The 27176-nt window shown below is 36.8% G+C and overlaps 4 protein-coding genes across 8 annotated transcripts; 2 read left to right on the forward strand and 2 right to left on the reverse strand.

The window, feature by feature from the left end:
• The first annotated feature begins 3319 nt into the window (after positions 1–3319).
• Positions 3320–7872, forward strand: LOC103336114 (putative pentatricopeptide repeat-containing protein At5g37570). The gene is made up of 7 exons (XM_016795156.2): positions 3320–3518; positions 3698–5528; positions 5634–5756; positions 6061–6257; positions 6947–7015; positions 7307–7383; positions 7516–7872. Exon 2 carries the CDS (start codon positions 3766–3768, stop codon positions 5449–5451), a length of 1686 nt encoding a protein of 561 aa, XP_016650642.2. The 5' UTR covers positions 3320–3518; positions 3698–3765; the 3' UTR covers positions 5452–5528; positions 5634–5756; positions 6061–6257; positions 6947–7015; positions 7307–7383; positions 7516–7872.
• LOC148915761 (acylamino-acid-releasing enzyme 1-like) lies at positions 6117–7579 on the forward strand. Its single transcript, XM_089054193.1, has 4 exons — positions 6117–6257; positions 6947–7015; positions 7307–7383; positions 7516–7579. Exons 1-4 carry the CDS (start codon positions 6117–6119, stop codon positions 7577–7579), a joined length of 351 nt encoding a protein of 116 aa, XP_088910319.1.
• A 5323-nt stretch (positions 7873–13195) lies between the features above and the next one.
• Positions 13196–14418, reverse strand: EPF2 (Putative membrane lipoprotein). The gene is made up of 3 exons (XM_008239133.3): positions 14165–14418; positions 13994–14052; positions 13196–13808 (listed from the first exon to the last, which is right to left on the reverse strand). Exons 1-3 carry the CDS (start codon positions 14268–14270, stop codon positions 13614–13616), a joined length of 360 nt encoding a protein of 119 aa, XP_008237355.2. The 5' UTR covers positions 14271–14418; the 3' UTR covers positions 13196–13613.
• A 3047-nt stretch (positions 14419–17465) lies between these two features.
• Positions 17466–26391, reverse strand: LOC148915762 (uncharacterized). 5 transcript variants are annotated; one of them, XM_089055392.1, is made up of 6 exons: positions 24800–26391; positions 24236–24303; positions 24109–24154; positions 23899–23979; positions 23081–23176; positions 17466–21920 (listed from the first exon to the last, which is right to left on the reverse strand). In XM_089055392.1, exons 1-6 carry the CDS (start codon positions 26222–26224, stop codon positions 21867–21869), a joined length of 1770 nt encoding a protein of 589 aa, XP_088911518.1. In that variant the 5' UTR covers positions 26225–26391; the 3' UTR covers positions 17466–21866. The 5 variants fall into 5 exon arrangements, 2 of the variants coding, with proteins under 2 accessions (XP_088911518.1, XP_088911519.1); XR_016128223.1 differs by lacking the exon at positions 17466–21920 and having other exon boundaries at positions 23149–23192; positions 24084–24154; positions 24800–26390; XM_089055393.1 differs by lacking the exons at positions 17466–21920; positions 23081–23176 and having other exon boundaries at positions 23858–23979; positions 24084–24154; positions 24800–26390.
• Positions 26392–27176: the final 785 nt, after the last annotated feature.

Here is a 27176-nt window from a genome sequence, read left to right on the forward strand (position 1 = left end):
TTAAATCATTAAAAAAAAAAATCGAAAAATTTGAAGAAAAAGAAAACAAACCAAAAATAAAAATCTTGGGGACCTACAGACCTAGAACCTAGCGCCACCGCCTTTCCCCCCGTTTTCTTCTCCCCCATTCCCTATGACCACCACTTGCAAGCCACCCTCCACCCACAGACCCCACCTCCTCCCCATTTTGTTTTTACACCCATGGCCTTGTTTTCTTCTCCCCATGACCAACACCCACAACAGACCCTCTCCTTTTTATTTTTTTAACCCCAGACCCATCCCCTTCTCCCGCCTCTCTCTCTCTCTCTCTCTCTCTCTCTCTCTCTCCCCATTCGCGCGCCCCATCCATTCTGTTTTTTAAATTATAACAAAGGAGTCTATGTATTACAACAAAGGGACTGAGAGACGATCTCCATATTCATAGCAATGGAGATGAAGCCCAAATCCCAGCAGATTTTCGTGGCACCGAGGACAACTTGGTTGGGGAGGGCATAGGAGTGAGATGAGGATGAGAGAGAGGCAAAGCATAGAAGGGGAAAGATACTAGAGGAAGAAAGGGTAGTGTGATATCCCGTTCCTAAATTAATAGTTAATTATTAAATTATTCAAATAAAAGAAAATTTTACCCTGAGAATATTTTAATGGGTTTAAAAATTGACGTTTTGTTCAAGAAAGAATTTGAGGATTTGAGTAGCACCGTTATGTAGAGCGCGCCGATACGAGTTCGTGACACGTAATGGGCTCGAATAAGAGTTTAACGAAGAAGTTATGATCAACGGAAGTGGAGTGGCCTAACCGTAAATATTTCGAAGTCAGATTTAAAAAACCCCAGATCATATTTCTTCTCTCTCTCTTGCCTGAAACACAATTGGCCACTCTTTGACCAGCAGCTCCTTCGTTCGGCCATCGTTGGCCACGAAACCACTTCCGTTAGAACCGGCTAGACTTCCTCTCTCCGACCTACCCCTTCTCCGCCACAATTGCCACCCCGTGCTGCCGGAAATAGCTCAAAACAGCCAGGTTTCTTCAAAAATTTCCGTCGTCGTTTCCGAAGATTCCAGCCACCAAATTTGTTGATCCAAGTATGCTTTCTCATCCTTTGAACGTGACTTAGTTGATGGTTGGGTTGGTTAGGATCGATTTTGAATTTTTGAAGCTCGATTTACGATCTAAAGTTTTAACTGATTTTCGGCTCTAATTTCTGGCAAGTTCCAACTACTTTTTGGCTATGGCCCAAAAACAAAAGTTGCTCCACTAAATTTCTTGATCATGTAGGTATAGATATTGCTGGGTGTTTTGAGAATTTTCTGGTTGTCAAAATTTTCTCAAGCCACCCAAGTACTGCCGGCGTGTGGCCCAAGTTTGGGTGGCCCATTTGGTCCTAAAAAGATCTCTATGTTGTCTCGAGCATGATGGTATGCTCGGATTTGAATTTGGTTATTGTTTGACAGTTGAATGGATTTTTACATATTATGCGATATCCGGGTTCGATATGTTTGGACCATTGGATCGACTCAATTTCCAAATATGTTGATCTAGAAACCTCTAGGATCGTGTAGGAACTCAGGGGTCAAGAATCAAAGTTCCGGATACTCCGAATCAATGATTCAAAGATTATGTAAACGGTGATCGTGTGATCGTGAGCGATCTGACCGCTCGATCTGGACCAAACTTGCAGGGCATGTTTAGTGAACTTTGTTGAACCTGTAGGAACTTTCATATTATTATTCGGAGGTCGTGGACCCCACGGGGGACCGGGTTGACCAATATAATAATTTAATCGTATATTTTATCCCGGGACTTTTCAAACCATTCCAATTGTCACCACTATTGAAAATGGGCCTGGAAACTTTCTTAAGTTACGCACACGCAGTTTAAGCCCAGGGGTTAGGGTTTTGATTAAATATTTATGGTTGAGCTATATTATTAATTAAATATTTTAATCACTTAAATAGGTACTCGGGCTCCACCAAACTGCAAGAAGGACCCTTGAAGGGTCAGGCAAGCTCGGAAGCACAGTGAGTGGACGTTTGTTTTATAAATGAATTTTATGCAGTAAAAGTTTTATTAATTGATCATGAACAACTTATTTATGGGTTTTGCTTTCTAAGCATACAGTTTGAATTCAAATGCTTTTATAAAATTTTGTTTATGATTAAATGTGAATGGCTTGGAAAGTAGAAAAGGAAGTGGTAACAGGATTTAAGGATATAATGAGAAATAATATTATAATTTTCTAGGAAAGGTTTTTAAACCACCATAGGTACCCAAATGTTGCCTTTGAATAAACTGTAGCCTTCGAATATAATGATGTCCACGGACATCCTAGTTGCCTTCGGTTGAGTCAGCACTCGTTTGACAATTGCTCCGCGAGTCCTAAGGATACTCGGACTGTGAGGAGTGAGGAATGCAGCTCAGGTTGACCAAGTGTCTCCTGAGTTCTGCGAGGAATGCGGATCGGGTTAACTTTGTGTTTCCAAGTTTTGCAAGGAGGTGTCGCTTATGTGACACTTAGAATTGACGGTATAATGTGAGAAATAAATAGAAAAATCATAGAATTAACGGATTTATGATGGGTACACTTAGGTGGAAAGGAATTATTATTTTTCCATGCTTTCAAATAGTTTTGATGAATTGTTGGAATGTATGAACGGTTATATGAATATAAATATGCATGCTTGATTTTTGTACGAATATAAACATGGATTAAATGAATTTTCAAATGGTTTTAGTGGGGGTTAGTATGTTGATATTATATTTTGCAAAACCTTCTTTTGTCCACTCACACTTTTAATATTTTGCACGCCCTGGCAGTAATTGAGTACCGGAGCACCACCACGGGGCATTCATCACCCACCACTCCTCCACTTCCATTATGTAGGATAATCTACTATAATTGTACTATTCTTGTAAATTAAATTAATTAGTAGACTCTGATATTGCCCTTGGATTTCTATAAGACTTGAGGCCACATAGATTTGCTGTTGGATTGTGTGTGTTCTAACATTGTGCATGCTGAACGATTGTGGATATATGAATTGCATTTTGTACAGGTATAAATTTTGGGAAACGAGCAATTTACAGGGGAGACTCTGCCGAATTTTCGGCAAAAGTTAAACTTTAAAAGAATTTTTGAGTTTTAGTTTAGAGGGCAATTTGGTTAAGAGTAAACCCATTTTAAAAATATGGGCAAAGGGCCTGTGCATGCAAACCTAGCACGTGAGGCCCAAATCCCCCCCAACCCCCTGCCGCGCCGCCCCCCCAGCCTAGGCCAGCGCGCCCATCATCTTCTTAACAAATTCAAATCCACCCTTCACTATTGAGTAGTGTTTTCTCTTAATTTTTGATTTGGGTTATTCAGAAACAGCTCAAACTCTCTCGCTGAATTTGGGTTCATCATTTCTGCTGAGAAATAGATAGAGCTCATCATTCTCTCCATGCCCAACTGTTGACTCTGTGCCAACCTCGCCAAAAGCAAATCGAGGCTGCCACCATAGCCAAGAACCACGCGGCTGCTGGTAATTTCATTGTCTAATTTTTCAAGAATTTATATGCTTGATTAACTTGAAATGCTAGGTTTCAATTACATAAATTTGGGTTTTCTGATTTTTCATTGATGGTTTTTTTAGTACCCTTCCTTTTTTTGCCTTTTTTTTCTCTTCTGCTTGCATCAACCCCTCTTCATTTTTCTCACCAGTGAATACGAGTTGCCGTTTGAAGAAGAGATTTCAAAGCCATGCAAAGCACGAACCTTTTATCAATCCCATGCCTACCATCCGCTCCTACTCATCGTTAGCTTCACCCAATAGCTTAGCCAGTTCGTTTTTAGCCTCAATCGCGACTTTGCTCAAAGCCTGTAAAACCCAATGCCATCTACAACAAGTTCATGCGCAGATTATACAAAAGGGTTTAGAGCAAGACTGCTTCCTCATAACACAGTTCATTTGCCTCTGCAACACTCTCTCTTCCCTCTCTTACTCCACTACCGTCTTCGACAGCGTTCACAGTCCCAGTACCTTTCTCTGGAACACTTTGATAAAAGGGTACTGCGAAAGGTCGAGTTTTTCCGATACTGTTGACCTCTTTGTTCGGATGAAGAGAGAGGAGGGTGTTCCCGATAGGTATACGTACCCGTCTCTCGTTAAGGCCTGTGCGAGTGAGGCGAAGGTCTGGGAAGGCAGGGCAATACATGGGACTGCGGTGAGGTGTGGGGTTGATGGGGATGTGTTTGTGAGCACCAGTTTGATTGACTTGTATGGAAAATGTAGGGAAATTTTGTGCGCTCGCAAGGTGTTTGATGGAATGTCTGAGAGAAATGTAGTTTCTTGGACGGCTATGGTTGTTGGGTATGCAAGTGTTGGGGACTTGGATGAGGCCCACAGGCTGTTTGATCAGATGCCACAGAGAAATGTGGTGTCTTGGAATGTGATAATTAGTGGGTTTGTGAAATTGGGTGATTTGACAAATGCTAGGAGGATCTTTGATCAGATGCCTGAGAAGAATGTGGTTTCTTTTACTACGATGATTGATGGATATGCCAAATACGGAGATATGGCGTCTGCAAGGTTTTTGTTTGACCAAGCCCCTAACAAAGATATTGTTGCATGGTCGGCATTGATATCTGGGTATGCACAAAATGGTCAACCCAACGAGGTTGTGAAGATATTTCTTGAAATGAGCACAAGGAATGTTAAGCCTGATGAGTTTATAATGGTGAGCTTGATGTCAGCTTGTTCCCAAGTGGGTTGCTTACAGGTGGCTAAATGGGTTGATTCTTACGTGAGCCAGAGCTCAATTGATGTTCGTCAGGATCATGTTCATGCGGCTCTAATTGACATGAATGCAAAGTGTGGTAATATGGAAAGAGCAACAAGTTTGTTCGACAAGATGCCTAAACGCGACATGATTTCATATTGTTCTATGATACAAGGGTTGTCGGTTCATGGTCGAGGGGATCAAGCTGTTGCCCTCTTTAATAAGATGTTAAATGAAGGTTTGGCTCCTGATGAGGTTGCTTTTACAGTCATCCTGACAGCCTGTAGCCGGTCAGGGCTCATTGAGGAGGGTTGGCACTTCTTTGAATCAATGAGACATAAGTACCATTTGACTCCCTCTCCTGATCATTATGCATGTATGGTTGATCTTCTTAGCCGTTTGGGACGGTTAAATGCAGCTTATGACCTTCTACAATCAATGCCTATGGAGCCTCATGCTGGTGCTTGGGGTGCACTACTTGGAGCCTGTAAGCTAAATGGAAATATAGAGTTAGGGGAATTGGTTGCTAATCGACTTTTTGAGATTGAACCCCTAAATCCTGGTAATTATGTGCTATTGTCCAACATCTATGCGGCAGCAGACCGCTGGTTTGATGTTTCTGCTGTGAGGGACAAAATGGAAGAGCAGGGAATTAAAAAGATAAGAGGTCGCAGTTGGATTAGTTCAAAAGGCTGAGCTTCTTGCTAACTCCCTTGATGCAATGCCTGGAGTTTATGCAGATGGCAGACAATGTTCTCTGACGTCTACATTATGTAATTTAAGCATTTACCTTACTAATGCACCTATAGAACTATTATTTACTTTATGTACGTGCTTTACTATTTCTGGATCCTAATCTCTTAGTTTCTTCTCTACAGGACGTGAACGATGTACTGGTGGCTGTGGATCATGTCATTGACTTGGGCCTTGCCAGTCCATCAAAACTTGCAGTTCTCGGTTGTTCTCATGGTGGATTTCTGAAAACCCACTTGATTGGCCAGGTGTGGTAGTTTATCAAATAGCATGACTGTGTGCCTTTAATATACAATGCATAGACTCGCAGACTATCTTCATGTATATTCTATCTTGTTATTGTTATGCATTCCAAGTCCTGGATACCACTAGTTGATGATTCAACTTTTGGACAGCTGCTTATTTGTGCACTGGTGGTTTGGGGCTTTCATTTTTATTTTTAAAGCGTATAACTTATGCAAGGTTGGTAGATGAATGCTCTAAAAGGTGGAAAGTACATGTACTTTTAGTTGTACTTAAGAGTTCAATAATATTGTAACTGAAATGCTGCAGGCGCAGGATAAATTTGTTGCTGCAGCGCTAGGAATCCTGTTTGTAACCTCGCAATAATGGTGGGTACAACAGACATCCCTGATTGGCGCTATGCGGAGGCCTATGGAAGTGAGGGTCAAAATAGCTTCACAGATGCACCTTCAGCTGAGCATCTGACTCTCTTCCAACGCAAATCTCCTATTGCACATGTCTTGAAGGTATATACTTTGTTTAGGCTTCTTTTATGTTACGATATTATGATCCTACTCTGGATTTTGAAGCTTTCATTAGAAGTATATTGGATCGGAATAGAAGAAAAATGTACAGAAACATTTAAAACCGAACAATCTCAAGATAGCAGCTCTCCCAACATCGATTAACTGCATGCACTTTCACATTTTAAGCAACTACGGAGACATATCATAAAATTCTTCAATAGCTGCAATTTGCAATCATGCATCGACTTTGGAAAGGCAGAGTAGCATGATATTTGCCATTTGAACAGACAAGATGTGTATTGTTGTCACTGCATCACGTGAAGAAAAATATTAATTGAGCTAAAAACAGAACAGGAACAGAAAAGAGTGAAGAAATGGGAAAGAGTTGGTACATGTCATGATGACAAATACTTCTGTGCAAGTTTAATTCTTGACTCTTGACATTGGCTAATTCAAGCGAATCAATTCCAAGGGTTAAGATTGTATCTAGATATTCCCTTCTATGACCACTTTGGTGGGACCAGTACTGGGATTTCTATGTTACTCCACCTTGAAGTTTTCTGTAATATATAGAATTAACATTTAGTCAAGAAAAGTGAAACATGCAATTAATTTCCTTTTCCAAAAACATCTAATATTAGAACGATATTATCTACTTCTAACTTTTTTATTTTTGTTGCTCCCTGCAGGTCAAAACACCCACCCTTTTACTTTTGGGTGCTCTGGATCTTCGTGCACCAGTTTCTACTGGGTTGCAAGTAAGCTAATATGTTCCCCTCTTAATGAACACTTTAGTCTATTTAAATAGTTTTATAAGAATAACAAGTGCTTGGATAATAATTCTTATTGGCTGCATTGCATCAGAAAGTGAATGAAACATAAAATACACAAACCATTGGAATCTATAAATTTATTTATTTATAATCTTTTTTCTTTTAAAGTGGTTTCCTTTGTCCCCCAAGTGGGTGGGAAGAATTTGATGCATACACGGTTACATAATTGTAATGATGTGAAATTGGAAGAGTGATCTGGATGTTTATTGTTTGTAGTATGCTCGGGCATTGAAAGAGAAAGGAGTTCCTGTCAAAGTCATTGTGTTTCCTAATGATACTCATGCAATTGAGAGGTAAAGCAAACACACGATCCAAACGTGCTTCTGCATTGTAGTAGTCTCTCAGTGTCAGTCACTATTACAATCAAGCTCATAAAATTTCATACTTGGGTTTCAATTCCGTCTGATTCCAACTCCTGTTTGCAGGCCGCAATCAGACTTTGAGAGCTTTCTGAGTATTGGTGTGTGGTTCAAGAAGTATTTATCGTAAATGAGCGGGCATTTCTCCCCTGCTTTTACTGCCTCAATTCGATTTCGAGAGCTTACTTAATATGGCTGTTTCTATGGGCAGTACAAATTTCTCATGCCATGCTGTGCATTAAAGTTACACTCAGTAGGTGTCTCAAAAATAAAATAGTTCTCTCAGTAGGTTGGATCCACTTATAACCAAACTCTTGACGTTGAACTTCTTGAACTGTCCAAGCCTTTGTCCATCATGTATAATCTTCAGTCTTTTTTATTTGCGTTAAGTATATAAAACCACCTAAACTCCCATTTCAGTCTTTTGTGGTGCATGATCTTTATAAGTTGAACAAATTATACGCAAACTCAAATAAAATCTACGTATAGAATCTTCATCAGCCAAAAACTGTTAGTAAGTCTGTTAAATAATTCTTAGTGCCCTCTAAATCAAATGCTAAATTAGTTAAGTAGCAAGCGATTTGCCCATTTTGATCATATTTAACTGGACAGAATACAGATGCCTATTTTGTTCACATCTCACATTTGGTATATGCAATACAAAACTAGAGTGAAGTTGCCAACATGCATATTTTTAATTTTTGGTGAAACGAAATGCCAACATGAATACATTGAAAACAATGAATCCAGTGAAAGATTTCGCATAACCCAATAAAAAACAGTGGCTTAGCCAGTCAACCAGGCTTGAACATGAGTCCAACCCTACCTTAACCAGACACAGAAATGTCTAAAAATGGGCATATAAATTATTTAAACTCAGAATTTCTCCTGACTTTAGGGTTTTTTTTATTTGGAAGTTTCACTATTATACTCAATATACGAGTTTAAATTATTAAAAAAATCATATATGAAATGGATTTTAGAAACACACCAAAAGTCCATTTACAACATAAAAAAAAGGCTTTTAATTTCTTTTAAATGACAAAATTGCCATTAATTTTTTAAAACAAATCTAAATCCAAAATCTCATAAAAAAAAGCCCAAAACACTCAATAGGGCACAAACTTAGAATTTCCTATGACTTTAGGGTTTTTTAATTTTCTATTTAAGCCAACTCTTGTATTTGACAGTTTATTCATAGAGCCGACGTTTTCTCTTTCTTTTCTGTTCGTCTCCTCTTCTCAGAACCCTAACTAAGCCAAGCAGCCATAACCTCCATCTTCTTCTCTATATCCATGGAGCGTACGGAGCTTGCTGGTGAGAACAACGATCTGCCTCGTCCTCCGCCGGATCTTGCTGTTGAAGAGAACATCGATATAAACAACAAGCTGGAATTTGCTTTCCCCTCCTTGGCACGAGCCACCTGCTGACTATGAAATTGGCAATCTGGGGCTGCTCGAGATTCTTTGGAAGGCGAGTGGGAAGCTTGACGTACTATTATTGCTAACCCTAGGTTCCAAAGACTAATGATGACCCTTTAAACTTCTGTAGAATTTTAATGGGTCATCATAAGTGTTTGGAACTTAGGGTATTTCATTATTTCTACTGCGTTTCTTATTAGAAATATGTTAAGACTTTCCATGGGTCGTAGAAATTTGATGGTAATACCACAAAACACACACCATCAAATTTCTACGACCCATGGAAAGTCCTAACCTATTTCTAAAATTAGAGGAAGGGTGGTTCTTCGAGACTACATAATTCAGTGGTGGTTTCGGAATTTTGTTAATGATGCAGCTTTGAAAGTGGTCCTTCCTCTGGATGATTCTTTACTTGGCATGATAATCAAATGCACAATACTAGAATTTGGATCCTTATTACAAATGATGTCTTAATTGGACATGAAATACTATCCACTTTTCCTAAAAAATGTTTTTAAAAACCTCGCATAACAATTTAGTTATGCAAGACGCCTATGATTTAGGGTTTAGGGTTATGCGCGACGAGTATGATAGGATTAATTGAAATTATCTCTTTAATTGCTTATGAAATTTGGTTTTCAACAAACTTGGATTAACATGATTAGAGAATGTGACAACTGTTTCTTGTTCAAATATTATCAATGGTAAACCTATCAATGGAGGATTAAGATAGGGAGATCCGCTTTCATCTTATGTGTGAAACCTTTCATTCGACATTTAAATAACTCTGAACGCTTCTCTTCTCATATTGAAATGCTATTAAATAATTTTCAATCTACCTCAGGACAAAAGGTCAATCTACATAAATCTACATTTTTTTCTTGGGTTTCAATTAATAAAACCAACAGTTTCGCTCTCTTGGACTCTATGGTTCAAGAAATTTGTGGTCACTCACCGTTGGAACTATCTAAGGGTGGAGAAAAAACTGATAAGATTGGTGGATTTGGTCCCTCAATATGCCAAACTTACTCGACATTAAATATCCTCACAAAATTTGTTGCAAGCTTTGGTAAAAGGCTACAAACAATACAAACGAAAGAAGGGGGAACAAATCCTATGTGCTCTGTCTTAAACATATAATGATGAAATTCACTTCATTGCCTCTAAATCATTACAATTCTTTTGATCACTGATCATTTCTTTTAAACTTGAGATCACCACTGTAATTGTAATAAATATCTACTTGTCCCCTCCTCCAAACATCCCCATCATGTCTATCTGGGGAGAAAGGACTTTGCTCATATGCTGTGCATTCATATTTCAGGATAGTGCACTCATTCCACCCTTCTTCTGAATCTTAAGTCCTTTTCATTTTGCTTCATATCTTGGCAAGGCGCTTCTACTCTTCAAACATCTCCATGACTTCTCTAGTTTCAAGACCAGAACCTCGTGCTTTTCGAATTATACGTGACTCATTCATGAGTTTTGGATTTGAGTTGGATACACAAAAACATGACAAGTTAAGCTAAAGGAACTAAACATGACAGTTATTGCTCAAACTATGTGGCTTAATACACAAAAACAAAAGGAATGGGCATTACTTGCCTTATTTTGTCATTGAATCCATCATGGTCAAGTACCACTTGTTCTTTGCCTGGCTTTCCTTTTCACGACCTTTAGGCATTAATTCAGCACTAAATCCTGGAGGCATTGAGAAGACTTACATAAGCCAAATAAATTCTTAGCCTGCAGTTGGGTCCTCTCAGCAATAACATCCATGATTATGTACCCTAAAGCTTCTAAATGTGTGTAGTCTCTGTGTGAGAGAGAGAGAGAGAGGGAGAGAGAGTAAATAAGAGGGCAGAGAGTTCATACATTATATATATACTAAAACTGATTCCAATTCCTAAGCTGTTCAAGTTACTCTGATAATGTATTATTTGCCGTACTCATGAGGTAGTTATACAAGTGATCTCTACCGAAAGATGACACGCGTTCAATTCCCAGGGCGCTTCAACCTAGTTTTCTTCCAAACTCTCTTAAGCAATGCCTAACTTGATTGTCAATCTCATGGTCTTTCGAGGGCACCACACTAGTGTCCCCTCACCTTCGTTAGGTTTCTCATGATTTAGTTTATTTTGTATTTGAATTGCATGTTTATTTATTTATTTATATTTTTTGAACTAGTTTATGTCTTATGTACTACATGCATTTTTTGAGGGGTACGACTCATTGTATCCTCCCGATTAGGTTTATTATTTTTTGTTATGAATGAAAAATACTTGTGACGTCGAGTTTATTTGTAAGGTAAAGTCAGCTCAGTCCATTTTGAAATCCTAAATCCCAAGGGCGACCCTGACATGGTGCAAGTGGCACCACTACATAGGGCCCTCGATTTTTGAGGGCCCCAAAATTTGTTTTACTTTATATTATATATATTACTATTATAAAAACAGTATATATACTCCAGCGTGCAACATAGTGAAACATAAGTATATGTGGTGGAGTTTGTTTCTAGCACATATCCCTTTTTTTCGTATAAAGCCCAAGTTCGAGTCTCAATGATATCATGCTATTTGTATTTTTATTCATTTTTCATTATAACAACAAATTTTAAAATAGTTTTTAAAAAAACCAGAAGCACGTAAAAAAAAGTGGGGGAGGGAAATCCAACTAAACTAACAGTATATATCACACCTAAACAAAAAAAAAAAGTACTTTCTTCCACTCAAAACAAAACCAATAAAAAAAAAATTCATGCCTTCTTCTGTCTCTTGAACTTTTTTGTTTGGTTTTTATTTATTTATTGAACATACTAATATTTAAGGGTAATGATTTCCCCACTCCAATTTTATCCACTTATACTCCTTTTTTAATTATAAAATGGAGTATAAGTGGATAAAATTGGAGTGGAGAAATCACCACTCATATTTAACTTTATCAAATAAAAAATTTATGAAATATTGTTAAATGCTAATTTATGAATTTGATCAAAAAATTGTTTTATGACATTAAGTCATGGCAAATTTTTTCATTATTTTTTATATTAGATTATGTGAGGACTCCTGTTTAAGTCTCGCATAGGGTCCCCAAAATCTCAAAACCGGCCCTGCTAAATCATTCCCTAGATATTTCGTAAGACTCTTTGATTTGTTGGGGATGATATTAATTTGGTTTCTTATTGTTCAAAAAATGAAATTAGCAATCTCAATCTCTTTTCTAAAGCTAAGTGGGAAGGGAGGTCTCCTTGGAATATTATGTTTGTTTTCACTTGTTGGTATGAATGGAAGTGGCGTAACCAATACATTTTTAATGATGCTGAGGACTTGCCTTGTGATCCTAGGAAGATTATTTGTGCTGCTGTTTTGGATTGGGTTAAGGCTTCTAGTGTAAATTGTAGGAATGTGCCTAGAACTCAGGTTATGCTAAGGTGGGAGCCTCCTGGAAGTGGATGGGTTAAGCTCAATGTGGATGGCACCTGCATGAATGTTTCTGGGAAAATTGGTGCTGGTGGTGTGATTAGAGATTGTTTGGGGAGTGGTGTGGAGGTTTTGCTGTGAACTTGGGGAAGGGGCGTATTTTGGATGCTGAAATCTGGGGTTTGTTTTTTGGCCTCCGATTAGTAGTGGGAAAGGGCTTCACCAAGATCCTCATTGAAATGGATTCTTAGATTTCTGTGAATCTATTCCAACAAAGGGATTCTCTATGTTTCCATCCTCTAACTGCTTTGCTCTCAAACTATGGGAAGATGCTTAGACATTTTGAGAGTTGGGATATCCAGCATATTTTCAGAGAGAAGAATGGTTTGACGGATTGCCTTGCCAAATGGAGCCATAATCTAGACTTGGATATTCAGTTTTTTGCTTCAGCTCCTATATGGGCTAGCTCTGCGTTAGCTGATGATTTGTTGGGGGTCACTCGGGGCTGTTTGATTTGTACTGGATAGCCTTTCGGGTTTTTGTTTTGGGGTTTGTCCCCCCCATTTTATCAAAAAAAAAAAAGAGAAGAAGATATTACTTGCTTGGTGTGGTTGTTGGGCTTCTTGCCGCCGATGCCAGAAGCTTGGCTCGACCAACGATGGTTATAGTGTAGTTCTTTTTGTTGTTTGGGATTCGGGCCCCTCTTTACCCAAAAAAAGAAAAAGGAAAAAGATATTACTTTGCACAAGCAGCTCGTGATGGATATAGGTTCTTCTGTCTGTGGCATTACAGGGTTTGACATACATCCATTAAATGCCAATATGTAGATATATTTTCGGCTGCTAGCACCTTAATGGCATCACTGTCAGAACATTGATGGATACAGTGAGTGAGTGAGTGAGAGAGAGAGAGAGAGAGCGCTCAAATCTACTAAATAGTGAGGGAGCAAATATGGGTTAGGCTCGTGCTAAGGCAGTATGGCCGTCTTCTTGCATTCGAGTTCAAATTCTCTCTCGTACATTAGAATAGTTTAGAATATATCTCTTATAAACGGGAAAAACTTGAAAAAAAAAGGGTCCCAAAAAACAAGAAACTTGTGATATGCCCATATACAAATAAACTCTCCCCCACAACTTTTCTTCTTCCCATCTAAACTACAAATCCCGAATCTAACTAAACAAAATTAGGATCAAGAAAAGTCCAGTCTCACGGTCAGTTAATTAACATCCATATAAAGCCTAGAAATTAATTAATCCCCACATAATTAATTAAGAGGAAAACCAGAGAGGCCAGTGTAGCATGGTGGTGGATGAAGTAATATTCATCAATTAGAGGGTACATGGTAGTACTTTCCTCTACAGGTGCACCTGTAGACAATTGGGCAAGACTCAGAAACGGAGCACTTGAAGCTCACCATCACTCTTTTGCATGGAAAGCATGGTCCACAAGCATGTGAACAGTCCGGCAAGCTCGACCCAAATGGGTATAGCTCCATGTTCTCTTCTTTCTTTGCTCCTTCCTACACATATACATGAAGAAGAAAAAACCAAACACATTAAACAACCATATATTAAGGCCATTTTTTTCCCCTTCCAAAACATTTAGTCATCGTGACAAGTTGTTCCTCCAACAAAATGAAGACTAGATGATTATTTGATACACTATTGTAATACTGAAACTAACAAAATTTTGCGAGAAACGAACCTCAAGGTGCATTCGAACTTTGACTCTGTTACCGGTAACGATTTCTGCTTGAAGGTTTACTGAAATGCCAAGGAAGAAAAATGAAAGTGATAATATTCAAAATAATGAATTATTACTTTGTAACTTATGAATGAGACAATGATATATAGAACATGGAGTGATGAGACATACAAGGGAGGTGAGGCCTCGCACGTAGGCTTCTGCCCATCACAATTAACATGAAGAAAATCCCAAGCAGGAAACTTGTGCGGGCTCCAGGAGACAAGTACTTCTTCATAGTTTTGTAATTTGTTCTTGCAAAGACTAGTCAAATTTGAGGAATTTGATGAAAAGAGATTTCATCAAAATGGAAGGTGAGAAAATCTCGAGAAGCTGTGAAAAAGGGTTGGTGTGTTTGAAGGGGATTTAGAGATGAGGATGGATGGGAGCAAAGAATAATATATGGGGAAAATATAAAATGGAAAGGAGGGAATGGATTTAAATGTAGCAGGAGGTACATCTGTGGCACATCACATGATCCACGGCTAGCTTTTTAAGTATCACATGTTTTGTCGAGTTGCCCAGTTTTAACATAAAGTCTTGAAATAGTTTGTAATGAATGATATTTCAAAAGTACACAATTTGAAAAACCTGTACTGTGCATAACCTTCAAATGACCTAGCAGATTTGTCAGGAATCAGGATACATAGATGTATCAATTAACTTCTTTTGATAGGCTACTATACCTCGTTTGGTTTCGCAGGTCATGATAAAATTGAGACTAAGTCCGGTTATATCACGTAGTCTCACTCATGAAGAAGAAGCAAAAAAACTTGCATGAAATGGGAATATCACTGTTTTGTTATCCCAATCAATTATATAGACTGCTATGTAGAAAAGTCATTATGCGTGACATGCCGTGATTGGCCTAAAACAGCAAAAATATCTGTTTTACACAAGTGTTTTAGCTAATATATGGGTACTTGTTCAATTTAACGAGTCCGATTAAATTGGTTTTTTCATGCCCTAAAACACATTGTGCCACTTCAAACATAAAATTATCATTTGATCTGGTAGATATAATTACTATTTGTTCTCATGTTTACTAAGCCGATTGAATTGAGGAGGAGTTAGATTGAGGATAATTAGATTTCGGATTCTTATTAAAGTTGTTTACTAAACTATATGGAATTGGGGTAGGAGTGGTGCTAATTACTTAAATATCCTTGTTGTTGTATTAAAGTAGATAGCAATTTTAAAATTTTAAAATTGTGTGACGATATAATAGATAAAAAAAATATGAATTCCTAATGTGTTAGTTCTTTACGAATTAAAATATTACATTCCAACTAAGAATTGAATGTCTAAGTCTGACCATAAATGTATTTGGATTTATTATTAGTGGATCACACGTGCATGTAATAACTCAGAAGCTAGCTAGGCGGCTCTCTCATCAACTTTGCAGAACAACTTCAAACAAAAGCTCTCTTTTTGACTTCCACGTGTGGTTGCCTTTAGTTTTCATGAACTACTAGCAACCTATCTGTCACAACTCACTTAAGTTGAGAGTCATTTTAATGCTTGGTGAGTAATTCATTTTGAGCTCAGTGTATTTGAATGAGGGAAATAAATTTATCTTTGTTTAGACAAGAGAAAATAATTTAGAATTTAGCCAAAAGTCGGGAATTTAAGAGAAGAAATTGACAATTCCCTTGTTTGGCAACTTAAGTAAATTTATTAAATGAAGTGTGGAAAAAAAGTATGGAAATTGTGGCATCAAATTCCAAAGTTTAATTTCCACCAAAATAGGCTTCATTTCACAATTTTCACAGTGTCATTTACAAAATTTGACATACATAAATCTAAACACTGAAATCTTCAATTGCCAGAAATTGAAAGGATGAAAATTTAAATTCCATCATTTTAGAATTCTATGTAATGTTCAATTTCTTCATCCAAATGGATTTTGACAGAAGTCAGAATTTCTAAATTGACATAAACCAGTTCCCGTGTTTGGATAAAAAAAACAAAGAAATCCAAAAATTCCATGTGGGGAAAAACATGGAATTTGGAGGTCATAAATACCAACTTTAATCTTCTATTTGGACGAATGAATTGAAAATTACCTAGAATCGTGGGAATTTCGCGAGTTTTTGCCACATAAATGATGGAATTTAGATCTTCATCATTTAAATTTCTGGGAATGATTAATTTCAGTGTTTTGAGTTTTCGAATTTTGTAAATGACAAAAATTATAGCGAAAATAAATTCATACTCAATTGGAATTGTGAAATGACTCTTTTGACGTAAATTAAACCTAGGAATCTCGATCCACAATTTCCATGATTTTTCCCACGCATCATTTAATAAGTTCCATGTTTAAGTTGTCAAACAATGGAAATATCACTTTCTTCTCTTCAATTCCCGAATTTTAGCTAAATTCCGAGTTATTTTCTTCCAATGGTCGTCATTTCTAATATTCCGAGATGATAAACATTAAATTCCGTGTTTAAATTTGGTAGCCAAACAAGAAACTTTACAAATTATAAGACATTAATTTCAGTCATTTTTAAATTTCATCATTCATGAATTCCTTAGTACTTTAAATTTCCTCATCCAAATCCAAACCCATTTCAATGTAGTTATCTTTAATTATTTTGTGTCTTCCACCCAACATAGTGAACTTCTTAAAGGGAAATAATCGGGTTCTTATACTTTCCTATAATTATAACACGGCAAGTTGTGTTATCAAAATGATGAAGATATCCGCCGTGCAAATAGTATCCCTCCAATTACGGATATTTTGGGAATCGATATCATTTTAGGCATCATTTCATGCATTTTGGTTCAACATCACTTCAAAGAAAATCTTTGACTGCTTAATTTCAATAGTAATCTAGGGAAAGTTGTTTCCTAGTATTTGGGCTACTTGGCTTGCCATCACCATGCAATTGAGAGGGCTATATTACCGGATTTAGAAGGCACAAAGAGGACACACAATCTCTCTCTCAAATAGATATCAACTTCTTCTCAATTCGGGTTTTCAGTTGACAACTCATGTTAGATGGTAAGATTTCCAGTTGATGTGTAAATCTAATTGTGATGATTTAAGCACTACTGCATTCCTGTTCAAGTTTGTCCAATTCGTTTGTCTTCCTTTTGCTTCTATTCTGGTCCAATTGGGCTCTTTTTCGATTTCTTTAACTTGTACTACCCATTCAAACACATTAATATCTCCTTTAATTGAAGTTCTTTTGGTTCGATTACAATTTCAGCGTTTTATTCTTTGAGTTCTTACATCATGCAAGTGGAATTTTGAAGTCTTTAATATTCCGGACATAGAAAATAATCAATCCATGTCAGTTCCCCACTTAGAGCGCAATGACTTAAAAATCAGTTAAGATTTCATTAGTTGCAAGGCTTCTATTCCATTTTTGTCGAAATTACATTGACTTAACGTTACTAATAGTGGCACGCCTGCGCAAACGCATCATACAAAACATATTCCAGCCCACTAAAGGGGTTTGAATATTTAAAATACATTTAATCCAGTGCTAAAATACAAAGCCATGTTTATGGGGTGAAGAAATACAATACCAAATAAACTCTAACCAGAGCTCTACACAATTTTATTTATACAAATTTATAAGGCAACTTAAAAATAAATAATAAAAAACCACTGCTTCTTGCTGGGCATTCTATTCTAATCCATACACAACGCTCACTACCTCAAGATCTCATAAAAAGTAGATAGTATACTTTAAAAATTATAACTTCTCTTCTTCAACCCAAGTTCTCAATGAAAATCATACTAGTATGAAATTTGGATAAGTGCAGGGAATAAGTAAATGAAAACTCTACAAACAAACACAAATTTTATTTACCACAGATTTCCTAAACAAGGCTCAAACACTTGACAAGATGAAACTAACGAACACGAATTGGTAGCATAGATTTTCTAAAGGTAACAGCTCTGTAAATTGTTGTATCAAATGTCATTCATCTTTAAAACAAAACCATAGTGACAATACCATAAATGAGAGCTCAGGGAAAAAATCAATAAAATGGGAGAGAGAAATCTAAGGCACAATGGCAACAAAGAAAAGACTAACTGGGTTATTTCATAAATTTAGAGAAGAAATGAAGATCGGGTACCTGATCATCAGGGTTACTGAAGCAAATGTCAATGCTGCGATTAGGAGGGGGGCACACACCCCATAGTTTTCATCATATATGACATTATTTACGCAAAGAGATAGCACAAGAGAGACATATTATGAGAAATGCTTCAATTTCCCTGAAGAACCGTCAAGAAACAGAAACATCACAAAGAAATATGTGAATGGCACTAATGGACATTTTCACTAAGGGTTTGATGATACTGCACCAAGGTTTTCCTTTAGTTAAAGGTTAAATGTACGTAAATATTCAGAACATGTGAAACAATACAATACTTAATAAACTCGAATGAGAGCATTATATTCCCCATATAATTGAAGAGAACTGACCATTCATGGTCCACTAATAATGTAACGATTAGCTAGTAGCGAATTAAATACTGCAACTCAAATCATAAACTGTTTCTGGTCATTCGGATCGTATAACATGTACTCACAATTACCTCCAGATCTCATATAGTGCACATAATCCCATGAAAATCATATTAGTATGGGGTAAGGTAAGTACAGAAAACAGATAACAGAAAAATCTCCAATGCACAATGTCTCAGTACCATGCTATTTGACTCTGTTATTAGCAAAATTTGATTTGGACTTGCCAGGTTTGACAACGGCCAACCTTATGCAACCAGATCTTGATCAAAACCCAAAAGAAAAAGAGGATTAAATCCAGTGTAATTGATTCTCAATCAGACAATGGAATAGGTAAATCTATTATCTTTGTTGCTTTTCTTATCATGTCCATTTATCCCCACAATTTGTGCCCATATGTCAATTCTTTTATTTTACTAAGACCAATATTGAAACCATGAAAAAAACAAAAAATAAGAAAAAGAATACCTTGGATCTCAAACATCTTTGCACCTGAAAATAAAGTTCACCATCATAAAAGATAAAACCAGCAATGAAGAATTGGGACAAAAGATTACTTTAAACTGTCGCAGCTTTTTAAATTCGAACAAGCAAATTTTCAAATGATCTTATACATAAACCATGACCAAAAAAGGTTAGCAAACTAGCCCAATAAAAGATAAGGTAAAAAAAGAATACGGGTACCTATGTCTCAGAGAAAAGCTCTCTTCTTCAAGAGTATATTTCACGCAAATGCCAACATTTGGATGGTAACTTGAATATATCGTTATCTTAAAATATATATTGTTTAAAGTGTTGAGGCAAATTATGGGGTTCATTCATTGGGGTTGAATTCCTTGATTTCTAAATCGCAGGAATTGCAGCAAAGTTTAAAATAAAGCTCAAACATCTCAAAACCCAAAAATAAAGCTCAAACATCTTAGTACTCGAAAACAAGGCTCAAACATTTTAGTACCAGAAAATAAGGCTCAAACATCTTAGTACCAGAAAATAAGGCTCAAACATCAAACAAGATAAAACCAGCAATGAAGAATTGGAACCAAAGATGTCTTTAAACAAATTTTCCAATGATCTCATACAAAATACTAGTGAAAACAAAACTAGGTCGCAAACTAACCCAATAACGAGGAAAAGAGAGCAAGATAACTTTAAGGCACAAAAGATACAGGAAAAAAAGAAGTTAGAGTGAACACGATAACCATCCGCAAATCAAAACAAAAAGACAATATCATGCTCAAATAGAAGACTTAGAATGACGATCAGAAAATCAGAACCCAAAGAGTTGACAGCTGTAGTTAATAAAAGAAAAAGAAACTCTTGAAATGCTAGACTTGCTTCCTATCTCCTGAAAAAAGGATCCAGGACATATCTTGACCATAATTTAATCAAAATAAATTAACGCAATGCTAAAATCCGAACAACCTATACACACCCCAAAAATCCATACATTTTGGAAAACAAGTTTACTTAGGGCCTGTTTGATAACCATTTCATTTTAGTTTTTAGTTTTCATTTTTTGTGCTAGAGTAGAAAAAGAGGGAGAATGGAAGTGAGAACGAGAGTAGAGATAGGATTGAGAGGGAAGATGGGAGTAGTAATAAAAGTGAAAAAAAAAACTAAAAACTGAAATCTATTTGAAATTGTTTGCACTTTCAACACTTTTGTTACTCCTCCCTCCCATCCCCCCTTTCATCCTCTCTCTCAATCTCATCCTCACTCTTATTCTCACTCTCATCTTCCTCTATACTCTAGCACAAAAAAATGAAAACTAAAAACTAAAAACTAAAATTGAAATGGTTATCAAATGGGGCCTTATGTACAAGTTTTTAAACTGTAGAAGGGCAAAGCAAAACAAGTCAAATTTATGGTGTGCCAAGCAAACCTTACTACTTATTCTATTCTGATACACATAAACACTTGGAAAAATTAAACAGTTAGAAACTACAGAGCAAGGGAAAGTATAATTACACACCAAACAGAAACAGAAACTGCTTCTGTTCCCCATTAGAATCTCTTCTCCACTGCAGTGCTTAGTCACATCAGAAAGTACACGTTTTTGTGTGTAAATGATCAGAACCATAGATCCTGTTTAACATGTCCAAATAAAAATGGTTTCAATTTTTGTTTTTTTGTTTTTGTTTTGTTTGGAGTTCCTTCATCAGCTCTGGCAATTGTTTAAAACGTGGAACTTCTAAGATTTCCATTGATTTGATTTTCAGTCATTGATGATAATAAAAGAAAATTTCAGTGGACTTAAATTTGTGCTCATGGACATTGACAGAAAACGTTTGAAAGGGTGAAATAATACAATACTAAATAAACTCTAACCAGAGCTGTATACAATTTCATTTACCAGATACGGCAACTTAAATAAAAATTCACTACTGCTTGCTGGGCATTCTAATCTATATATAATGCTTAAACTACCTCAAGATCTCATCAGATGCAGATATTATACTTTAAATATTATAACCTTGCTTGTTCATCAACCCAAGTTCTCAGTGAAGCTTCCTAATTAACGGTTCTTCCAAGTAATAATGTGTGAACCTCAGAAATGAAAGATAAACAAAAATTTTAAGAATAATTTGGCTATAAATTAAGATGAGACTAAATAACCAGTTGAGGTAAGAAAGCTAGGGATAACCACCTCCAACCTTCTCAGCCGCTCCTGTTGATCTTAGAATCTGAGTCTAAGCCAATAGCTCCTCTGTATCTCCACGTGATGATCTTCCCAGCATCCCAAAAGTACTAACTGACCCATGGTCTATAGCCAAGACCTCTAATTTATCATTACCTCCCATGTACATGGTCAAAGACCTCATCGTCTTTGAGCGGCATGTATGGATCCCTCTAAGCCAAAATGGAAGTATTATAGCATCCAAGACATCATTATAGAAGCTATTACAAAAAGATCACAGCACAAACCTTTTTATAGCATTTTTAGAAATAATTGAGATACATTTTATAATAGAAAGCAGCAGTTTTTTAAGAACAAGTTTAGGTTCTTATGCTATAAAAACAAATCACAATTTTGAGTTGACACTTGACCATGGAGGAATGGCTCCTTGAGAAAAAGAAAAAAGAAAGGAAAACAGAAGAAGGAAAGATAAGTGGACAGGTGTTAAACTGTGATTTGTTTGATAAGGAGGAATGAGTTCTTGTGCATAACGAGCCTAAGCCTAAACCAAAGATAACAAATCATTTACTATATGGAAGGTCACAAGAAAACCTATTAGAACAATCAGTAATGGAATTTTTACTCCATTTTCCTTGTAAATTTAACAAGACCAAATACTAATACAAAATCTTAATCATTTTTACCTTAAATAGCCATGATATAACCCTTATTGAAGCGATGATGAAAGCAACACAACTCCAACAGTAATGCAAACTGCAAACTGTACCAGCCACCAAGCCAAAAGAAAAAGGAAAAAACCATTATAAGGAGCAATCCCAAGCTTCTATACTAGCTCAAACAAAATTATATACAGAAAGTACCAAAACTAATAACTATTGCACTCAACATAAACAACAAATATATATGTTGTACATATAAAATTTCTCTGATTTAAGATGGAATTTCTCAGTTTATGCAGGGATTTATTAGCGATTAAATGACTTACAAGACAAAAATTCAAAAGAAGAACAAATGAAGAAGGGTTTGACCTCTAGAGTTTGAATGGAAGTGGCTTTCTCATACCAACTGTAACAGAGCTTGATTATTCGCGTTAGTTAGGGTTTGCAGAGCTCAGAGATTAAGACCTCTGAGAGTCAGAGTGAGAGAATTGGGGTTATATGAGCTCAAAGTTAAAAGCCTCACACTCAGAAAAATTGGGGTTGTTATGTCAACTTATGGTGTACCAAGCCAACCTTACTAGTTATTCTACTCTGATACACATAACACTTGGAAAACTCAAACAGTTAGAAACTAGAGCAAGTAAAATTATAATCAAAGAAAAATTGAGAGGACTTAAAAAGGTGAAATAATACAGGACTAATAAACTCTAACCAGTGCTCTGCTCAATTTTATTAGCAGATACGGCAATTTAAATAAATAAAAAACCACGTCTTCTTTCTGGGCATTCTAATCCATATATAATGTTCACACTACCTCCAAATCTCATAAGATGCAGATAGTATGGTTTAAAAATTATAACCTCTCTTCTTCATCAACCCAAGTTCTCAGTGAAAATCATACTAGTACGAAATTTGGACAAGTGCAGGGAATAGGCAACTGAAAACTCTACAAGGCTCAAAGTCCGTATGACAAACACAAATTTTATTTACCCAGATTTCCTAAACAAGGTACAAACACCTGACAAGATGAAACCAACAAACACAAATTGGTAGCATAGATTCCTAAACCAGTAACAACTCTGTAATTGTTGCATGAAATGTCATTGATCTTTGAAACGTAACCATAGTGACAACAACATAAATGACACCCCAGAAAATAAAAATAAAAAGGGAGAGATAAATCTAAGCCACAAAAGACAAAACAAAGAAAACACTAATTGGATTATTTCATATGTTTAGAGGAGAGATGAAGATGGAGTACCTGATTATCAGAGTTACTAACGCAAATGCCAATGCTGGGATTAGACAAGGGGGAACACACATTACATGGGGGGACAGGAACTGACCAGCCGATAACCTTTGCAAATGAACATCTTTGACAAGAAATCGTTATTAAATCAAAACCAACAAAAAGATGCAGACACATTCTTTAACAAGGAATAATTTGTTGGTCAAGATGCTAAATATACTGTCTTGCCTCATTACCATTCTTGATTAAACCAAAAATTAAAAAGAAAAACTAGCACAGAAAGCAATGACTGAAGGCAACACAAAAACAATGATTCTGTCTTGCATCATTACCATTCCATCAGTAATGGAATTTTGACACTCCATTTTCCTTTTCAATTTAACAAAAACAAATACTAATACACAATCTTTAACATTTTCAACTGAAATAGCCATGATATAACCCTATTGAAGGGATGATGAAGGCAACACAACTACAACAGCAATGCAAACTGCAAACTGTACCAGCCACCAAGCCAAAAGAAATTGAAAGAAAAAACCATTATAAGGAGAAATCCCAAGCTTCTATACTAGCTCAAACATAATATGAAATTTGGATAAGTGCTGGGAACAGCAAACTGAAAACTCTACAAGGCACAACGTCTGTATTAACAAACACAAATTTTATTTACCTAGATTTCCTAAACAAGGCATAAACACCTGACAAGATGAAACCAACAAACACAAATTGGTAGCATAGATTTCCTAAACAGTAGCAGCTCTGTAAATTGTTGCATGAAATGTCATTCATCTTTAAAGCATAAATTTAGAGGTGAAACGGAGATGGGGTACCTGATTATCAGGGTTACTGAAGCAAATGCCAATGCTGGGATTAGACGAGTGGAGCACCCTCCATAGCAACAACCTTTGCAACTGAACAGCTTATACAAGAAATCATTTTATTTGTACAGATGCCAAACACTTATTCATCATTTCATTCCTTTAATAAATCAAAACAAACTTAAAGATGCAGAAACCTGATTAGCGGGAGTTTGGAATTACTCTATGGTTTATGTTCATAGGGAAAGAAAGGCTGCTGCTGATGCACCTGCAAAGATGGGAGATTGTCTCCAAGTTCTTGATAAGCTTCTGTGTAATTTGATTTCAGTTTTATTGCAAACTTACATACTTTTGTCCCTCGTGCCCAAACCATTCGCTCTCAGTTGCATTAGCCATCAAATAGCAATCACACAAAAACTGGCACAAAAAAAAAAAAACGAAATAAAAAATACAAAGAGTAGAGAGAGAGAGAGCACAGTGGTCCACTTCATCTGACATGTACAATGTATGATATGAAATGTAAAATGTTTATGGCCAATGAACATCGATAGTATACACAAACACACACAACAGAACATACACACATTTTATCTTATATGCATCATAACAGTGCATACTTTGCTAATGTTTCCAAGATATCTGGATGTGTAGGATTGCATCAGGTAGATACTACCATATCCACATTGGAAACCTCATCTATAACAAACTAGAAAGTAAAACTTAAAGAGATTCCCTAATAACAAGATTCTAAGTAATCCATCTTGTCAAGCAGTGGGTTATATTCCAAATCAGGCATCTCAACAATAAAAAATCAGAATTACTAAAGTATATATTCAACTACTTACCATATACAACAAATAACAGAGGCAAGGTGGCTTGTAACCTATGTCTCATTTTCCTTGTAAACTCTAACCTGTACTTCATGAGCGGATCTCACCTTCCTCCCAATCGCTTTCCGCCAGCAGATCTCGCCTTCCTCCTGATCTGCATTCAGAAAAGCCTCCTCGTCCTGACCCTGTAACTCGTCATCTTCTTTGAGGTACAAACCCAAATGCTTAAGAGGCAATCCAAGGTAGACCCTTTCACTGCCACAGCCACACAGAATCTCAAGTTGTTTGAGATCCCTTAAAGGGTCCTCAAATTGGACTGACTTCTCCATGTTCAAAACGGCATGGCGAGCCAATTCCCTTTGATCCATCCGATGCATCAATTTTCTCCTTGGTGGAGAATCAGGTAGACCCTTAAGTATCTTGTTTGCTTTTCGTATTGTACCTGAAAATCGCATCTTGAGCGACTGAATTCGCCTAGCCTTACATGGAGAAAGATTGTCTGTGGCCTGATACATGGCATGATGTACAAGGGTGCCCAAGTCATCATCTTTGGTTGACTTAACTGAGTGAGAATCAGAAACCCCAACAACCTCTTGACTTTGTATAAGAACCCTACAAGCAGAAGAGCTCTTGCCATTTGGTCTCCGTTTGGGCAGAGGAGGAGTAGGAGGAGGACAAGCAGTCTTTGACATTTTCTCCTCGGCTTCTTTCCACTGGGTCTCAAAAACCCCACTGAGATGCTTGGCTGCTGCACGATTTCTACTCCCAAGGGGGAAATATCTGAAAGCGTTTGAGAAGATAAGCCTGACATCAGCAGCAAAGCCATCAGCGCTGGAGTAGACACCCTTCTCCAATTTCGATTTCACAGTACCCAAATCCATCGGCCTCCAGATTTCGTCGAAATAACCCGGTAAATTCTCAGCCACAGGATCAACAACAGGCTTGTTGAAGTAGCTCGCATGGCCGAGGTTCATCAGAGAATCCAAGACTTTGGAACAATCCAACGTCTCTTTTGAAGCAGACGAAACCAAACCTTTGACTTTGCGCAGAGGAAGACCAACAGTCGACTTTTCCTTCCGTTGGGTCTCAGAAACCCTAGAAGACCTCTTCCTCTTCTGGGTTTGACAGATTTCATCAAAACCCTCTTCTGATTCCGGGTTGGCATTTTTTGTAGCAGACGAAGCCAAACCCATGCACAGAGGAAGACCAACAGTCGACTTTTTTTCAACGGCTACATTCCGTTGGGTCTCAGAAACCCTAGAAGACCTCTTCCTCTTCTGGGTCTGACAGATTTCATCAAAACCCAGATCTTCTGATTCAGGGTCGGCATTTTTTGTAGCAGACGAAGCCAGACCCTTGCGCAGAGGAAGACCAACGGTCGACTTTTCCTCAACGGCTACATTCTCAGAAACCCTAGAAGACCTTATCCTCTTCTGGGTCTGAAACTGAAACTCAAAGGAACCAAAACCATCCTCCAATTGTCTGCGCTTTATAGCAGACCACGCCATTCTTGATTTCAGAACCCAAAATTTCACACAGTCGTTACAGAGAGAGAACCCAGAAAATCACTCGCTCAATCGTTGCAGAGAAAATCACTCGCTCAATCGTTGAACTCAATAGTCTCACTCGATCGCTTTCGCTTACTTGTTGCAGAGAAACAGAGAGATAGAGAGAGACAGACAGAGACGAAAAGAAGAGGGAATGTATTGTTGTGGCGCTATTTTGGTTTTCAAAATGTAAAATGAAAGGTCGGTGTGATAACTTGGTGACTCAGTTGCTGAGTTGTTGCGCGTAAAAAAGTAAAAAGTAAAAAACACGCAGAAACACAACATTTATTTATAAAAAAGATGGCCTTGGGCTTGGGGCACTTAGGTATTTAAGATTTAAATTAATTATTTAGTTTTAAATTAATGAATTTTTTTTAAAATTAATTTAAATTAGTTTAATTAATTTTATTGGGGGCTTATTTTTCTATTTTTAATAATAAATAGTATAATATATTGTCGTTTAATAATCGTGTTATACATATACATACGTAGTTTTCAACAATACTTCCACTTTTCGTACACAAGTAAAACGTACAATACACATACGTGCGGATTTCCCATGTTAAATACACGTGTCTTTACAAAATTATCAACAATACACACAAAGTTCACTTATTATACACACAATTTTGCATATTATTGACCAAAAATAATATATATTGAACATTCATATGCTTGGTAGTAAGGTAAGTTAGCCTAAGAAAAAAGAAGAAACAAGTTAAAAAACAAAATTGATTCATTGCAGGGGTTTTTTTAAAAATTTCTTTAATAAATAGTACAACCGCCCCGCTATAGTATTGAAAATAACAGATTTCAAGAATATTTTTGACCTTTTGTTTTTACTAAAGTTAACATAATACGTTTCAAACGTATAGCCGGGCGGCTATACTTGGGGTTTATTTTTAATTTCATT

This window comes from Prunus mume, linkage group LG6 (genome assembly GCF_029339155.1).
Source record: "Prunus mume cultivar Tortuosa linkage group LG6, ASM2933915v1, whole genome shotgun sequence".
Lineage (NCBI taxonomy): Eukaryota > Viridiplantae > Streptophyta > Magnoliopsida > Rosales > Rosaceae > Prunus > Prunus mume.

Coding starts and splice junctions, on each gene's coding strand:
- LOC148915761 (XM_089054193.1), top strand. CDS start 6,117: ATGGTGGGTACAACAGACATCCCTGATTGGCGCTATGCGGAGGCCTAT. Junction 7,016..7,306: donor CAGTTTCTACTGGGTTGCAA/GTAAGCTAATAT, acceptor TATTGTTTGTAG/TATGCTCGGGCATTGAAAGA. Junction 7,384..7,515: donor GATACTCATGCAATTGAGAG/GTAAAGCAAACA, acceptor TCCTGTTTGCAG/GCCGCAATCAGACTTTGAGA.
- EPF2 (XM_008239133.3), bottom strand. CDS start 14,270: ATGAAGAAGTACTTGTCTCCTGGAGCCCGCACAAGTTTCCTGCTTGGG. Junction 14,053..14,164: donor TGCGAGGCCTCACCTCCCTT/GTATGTCTCATC, acceptor TTGGCATTTCAG/TAAACCTTCAAGCAGAAATC. Junction 13,809..13,993: donor AAGTTCGAATGCACCTTGAG/GTTCGTTTCTCG, acceptor GTATATGTGTAG/GAAGGAGCAAAGAAAGAAGA.
- LOC148915762 (XM_089055392.1), bottom strand. CDS start 26,224: ATGGCGTGGTCTGCTATAAAGCGCAGACAATTGGAGGATGGTTTTGGT. Junction 24,155..24,235: donor TTTGGGCACGAGGGACAAAA/GTATGTAAGTTT, acceptor CCATCTTTGCAG/GTGCATCAGCAGCAGCCTTT. Junction 23,177..23,898: donor TCAGTAACCCTGATAATCAG/GTACCCCATCTC, acceptor TCATTTGCAAAG/GTTATCGGCTGGTCAGTTCC.
- LOC103336114 (XM_016795156.2), top strand. CDS start 3,766: ATGCCTACCATCCGCTCCTACTCATCGTTAGCTTCACCCAATAGCTTA.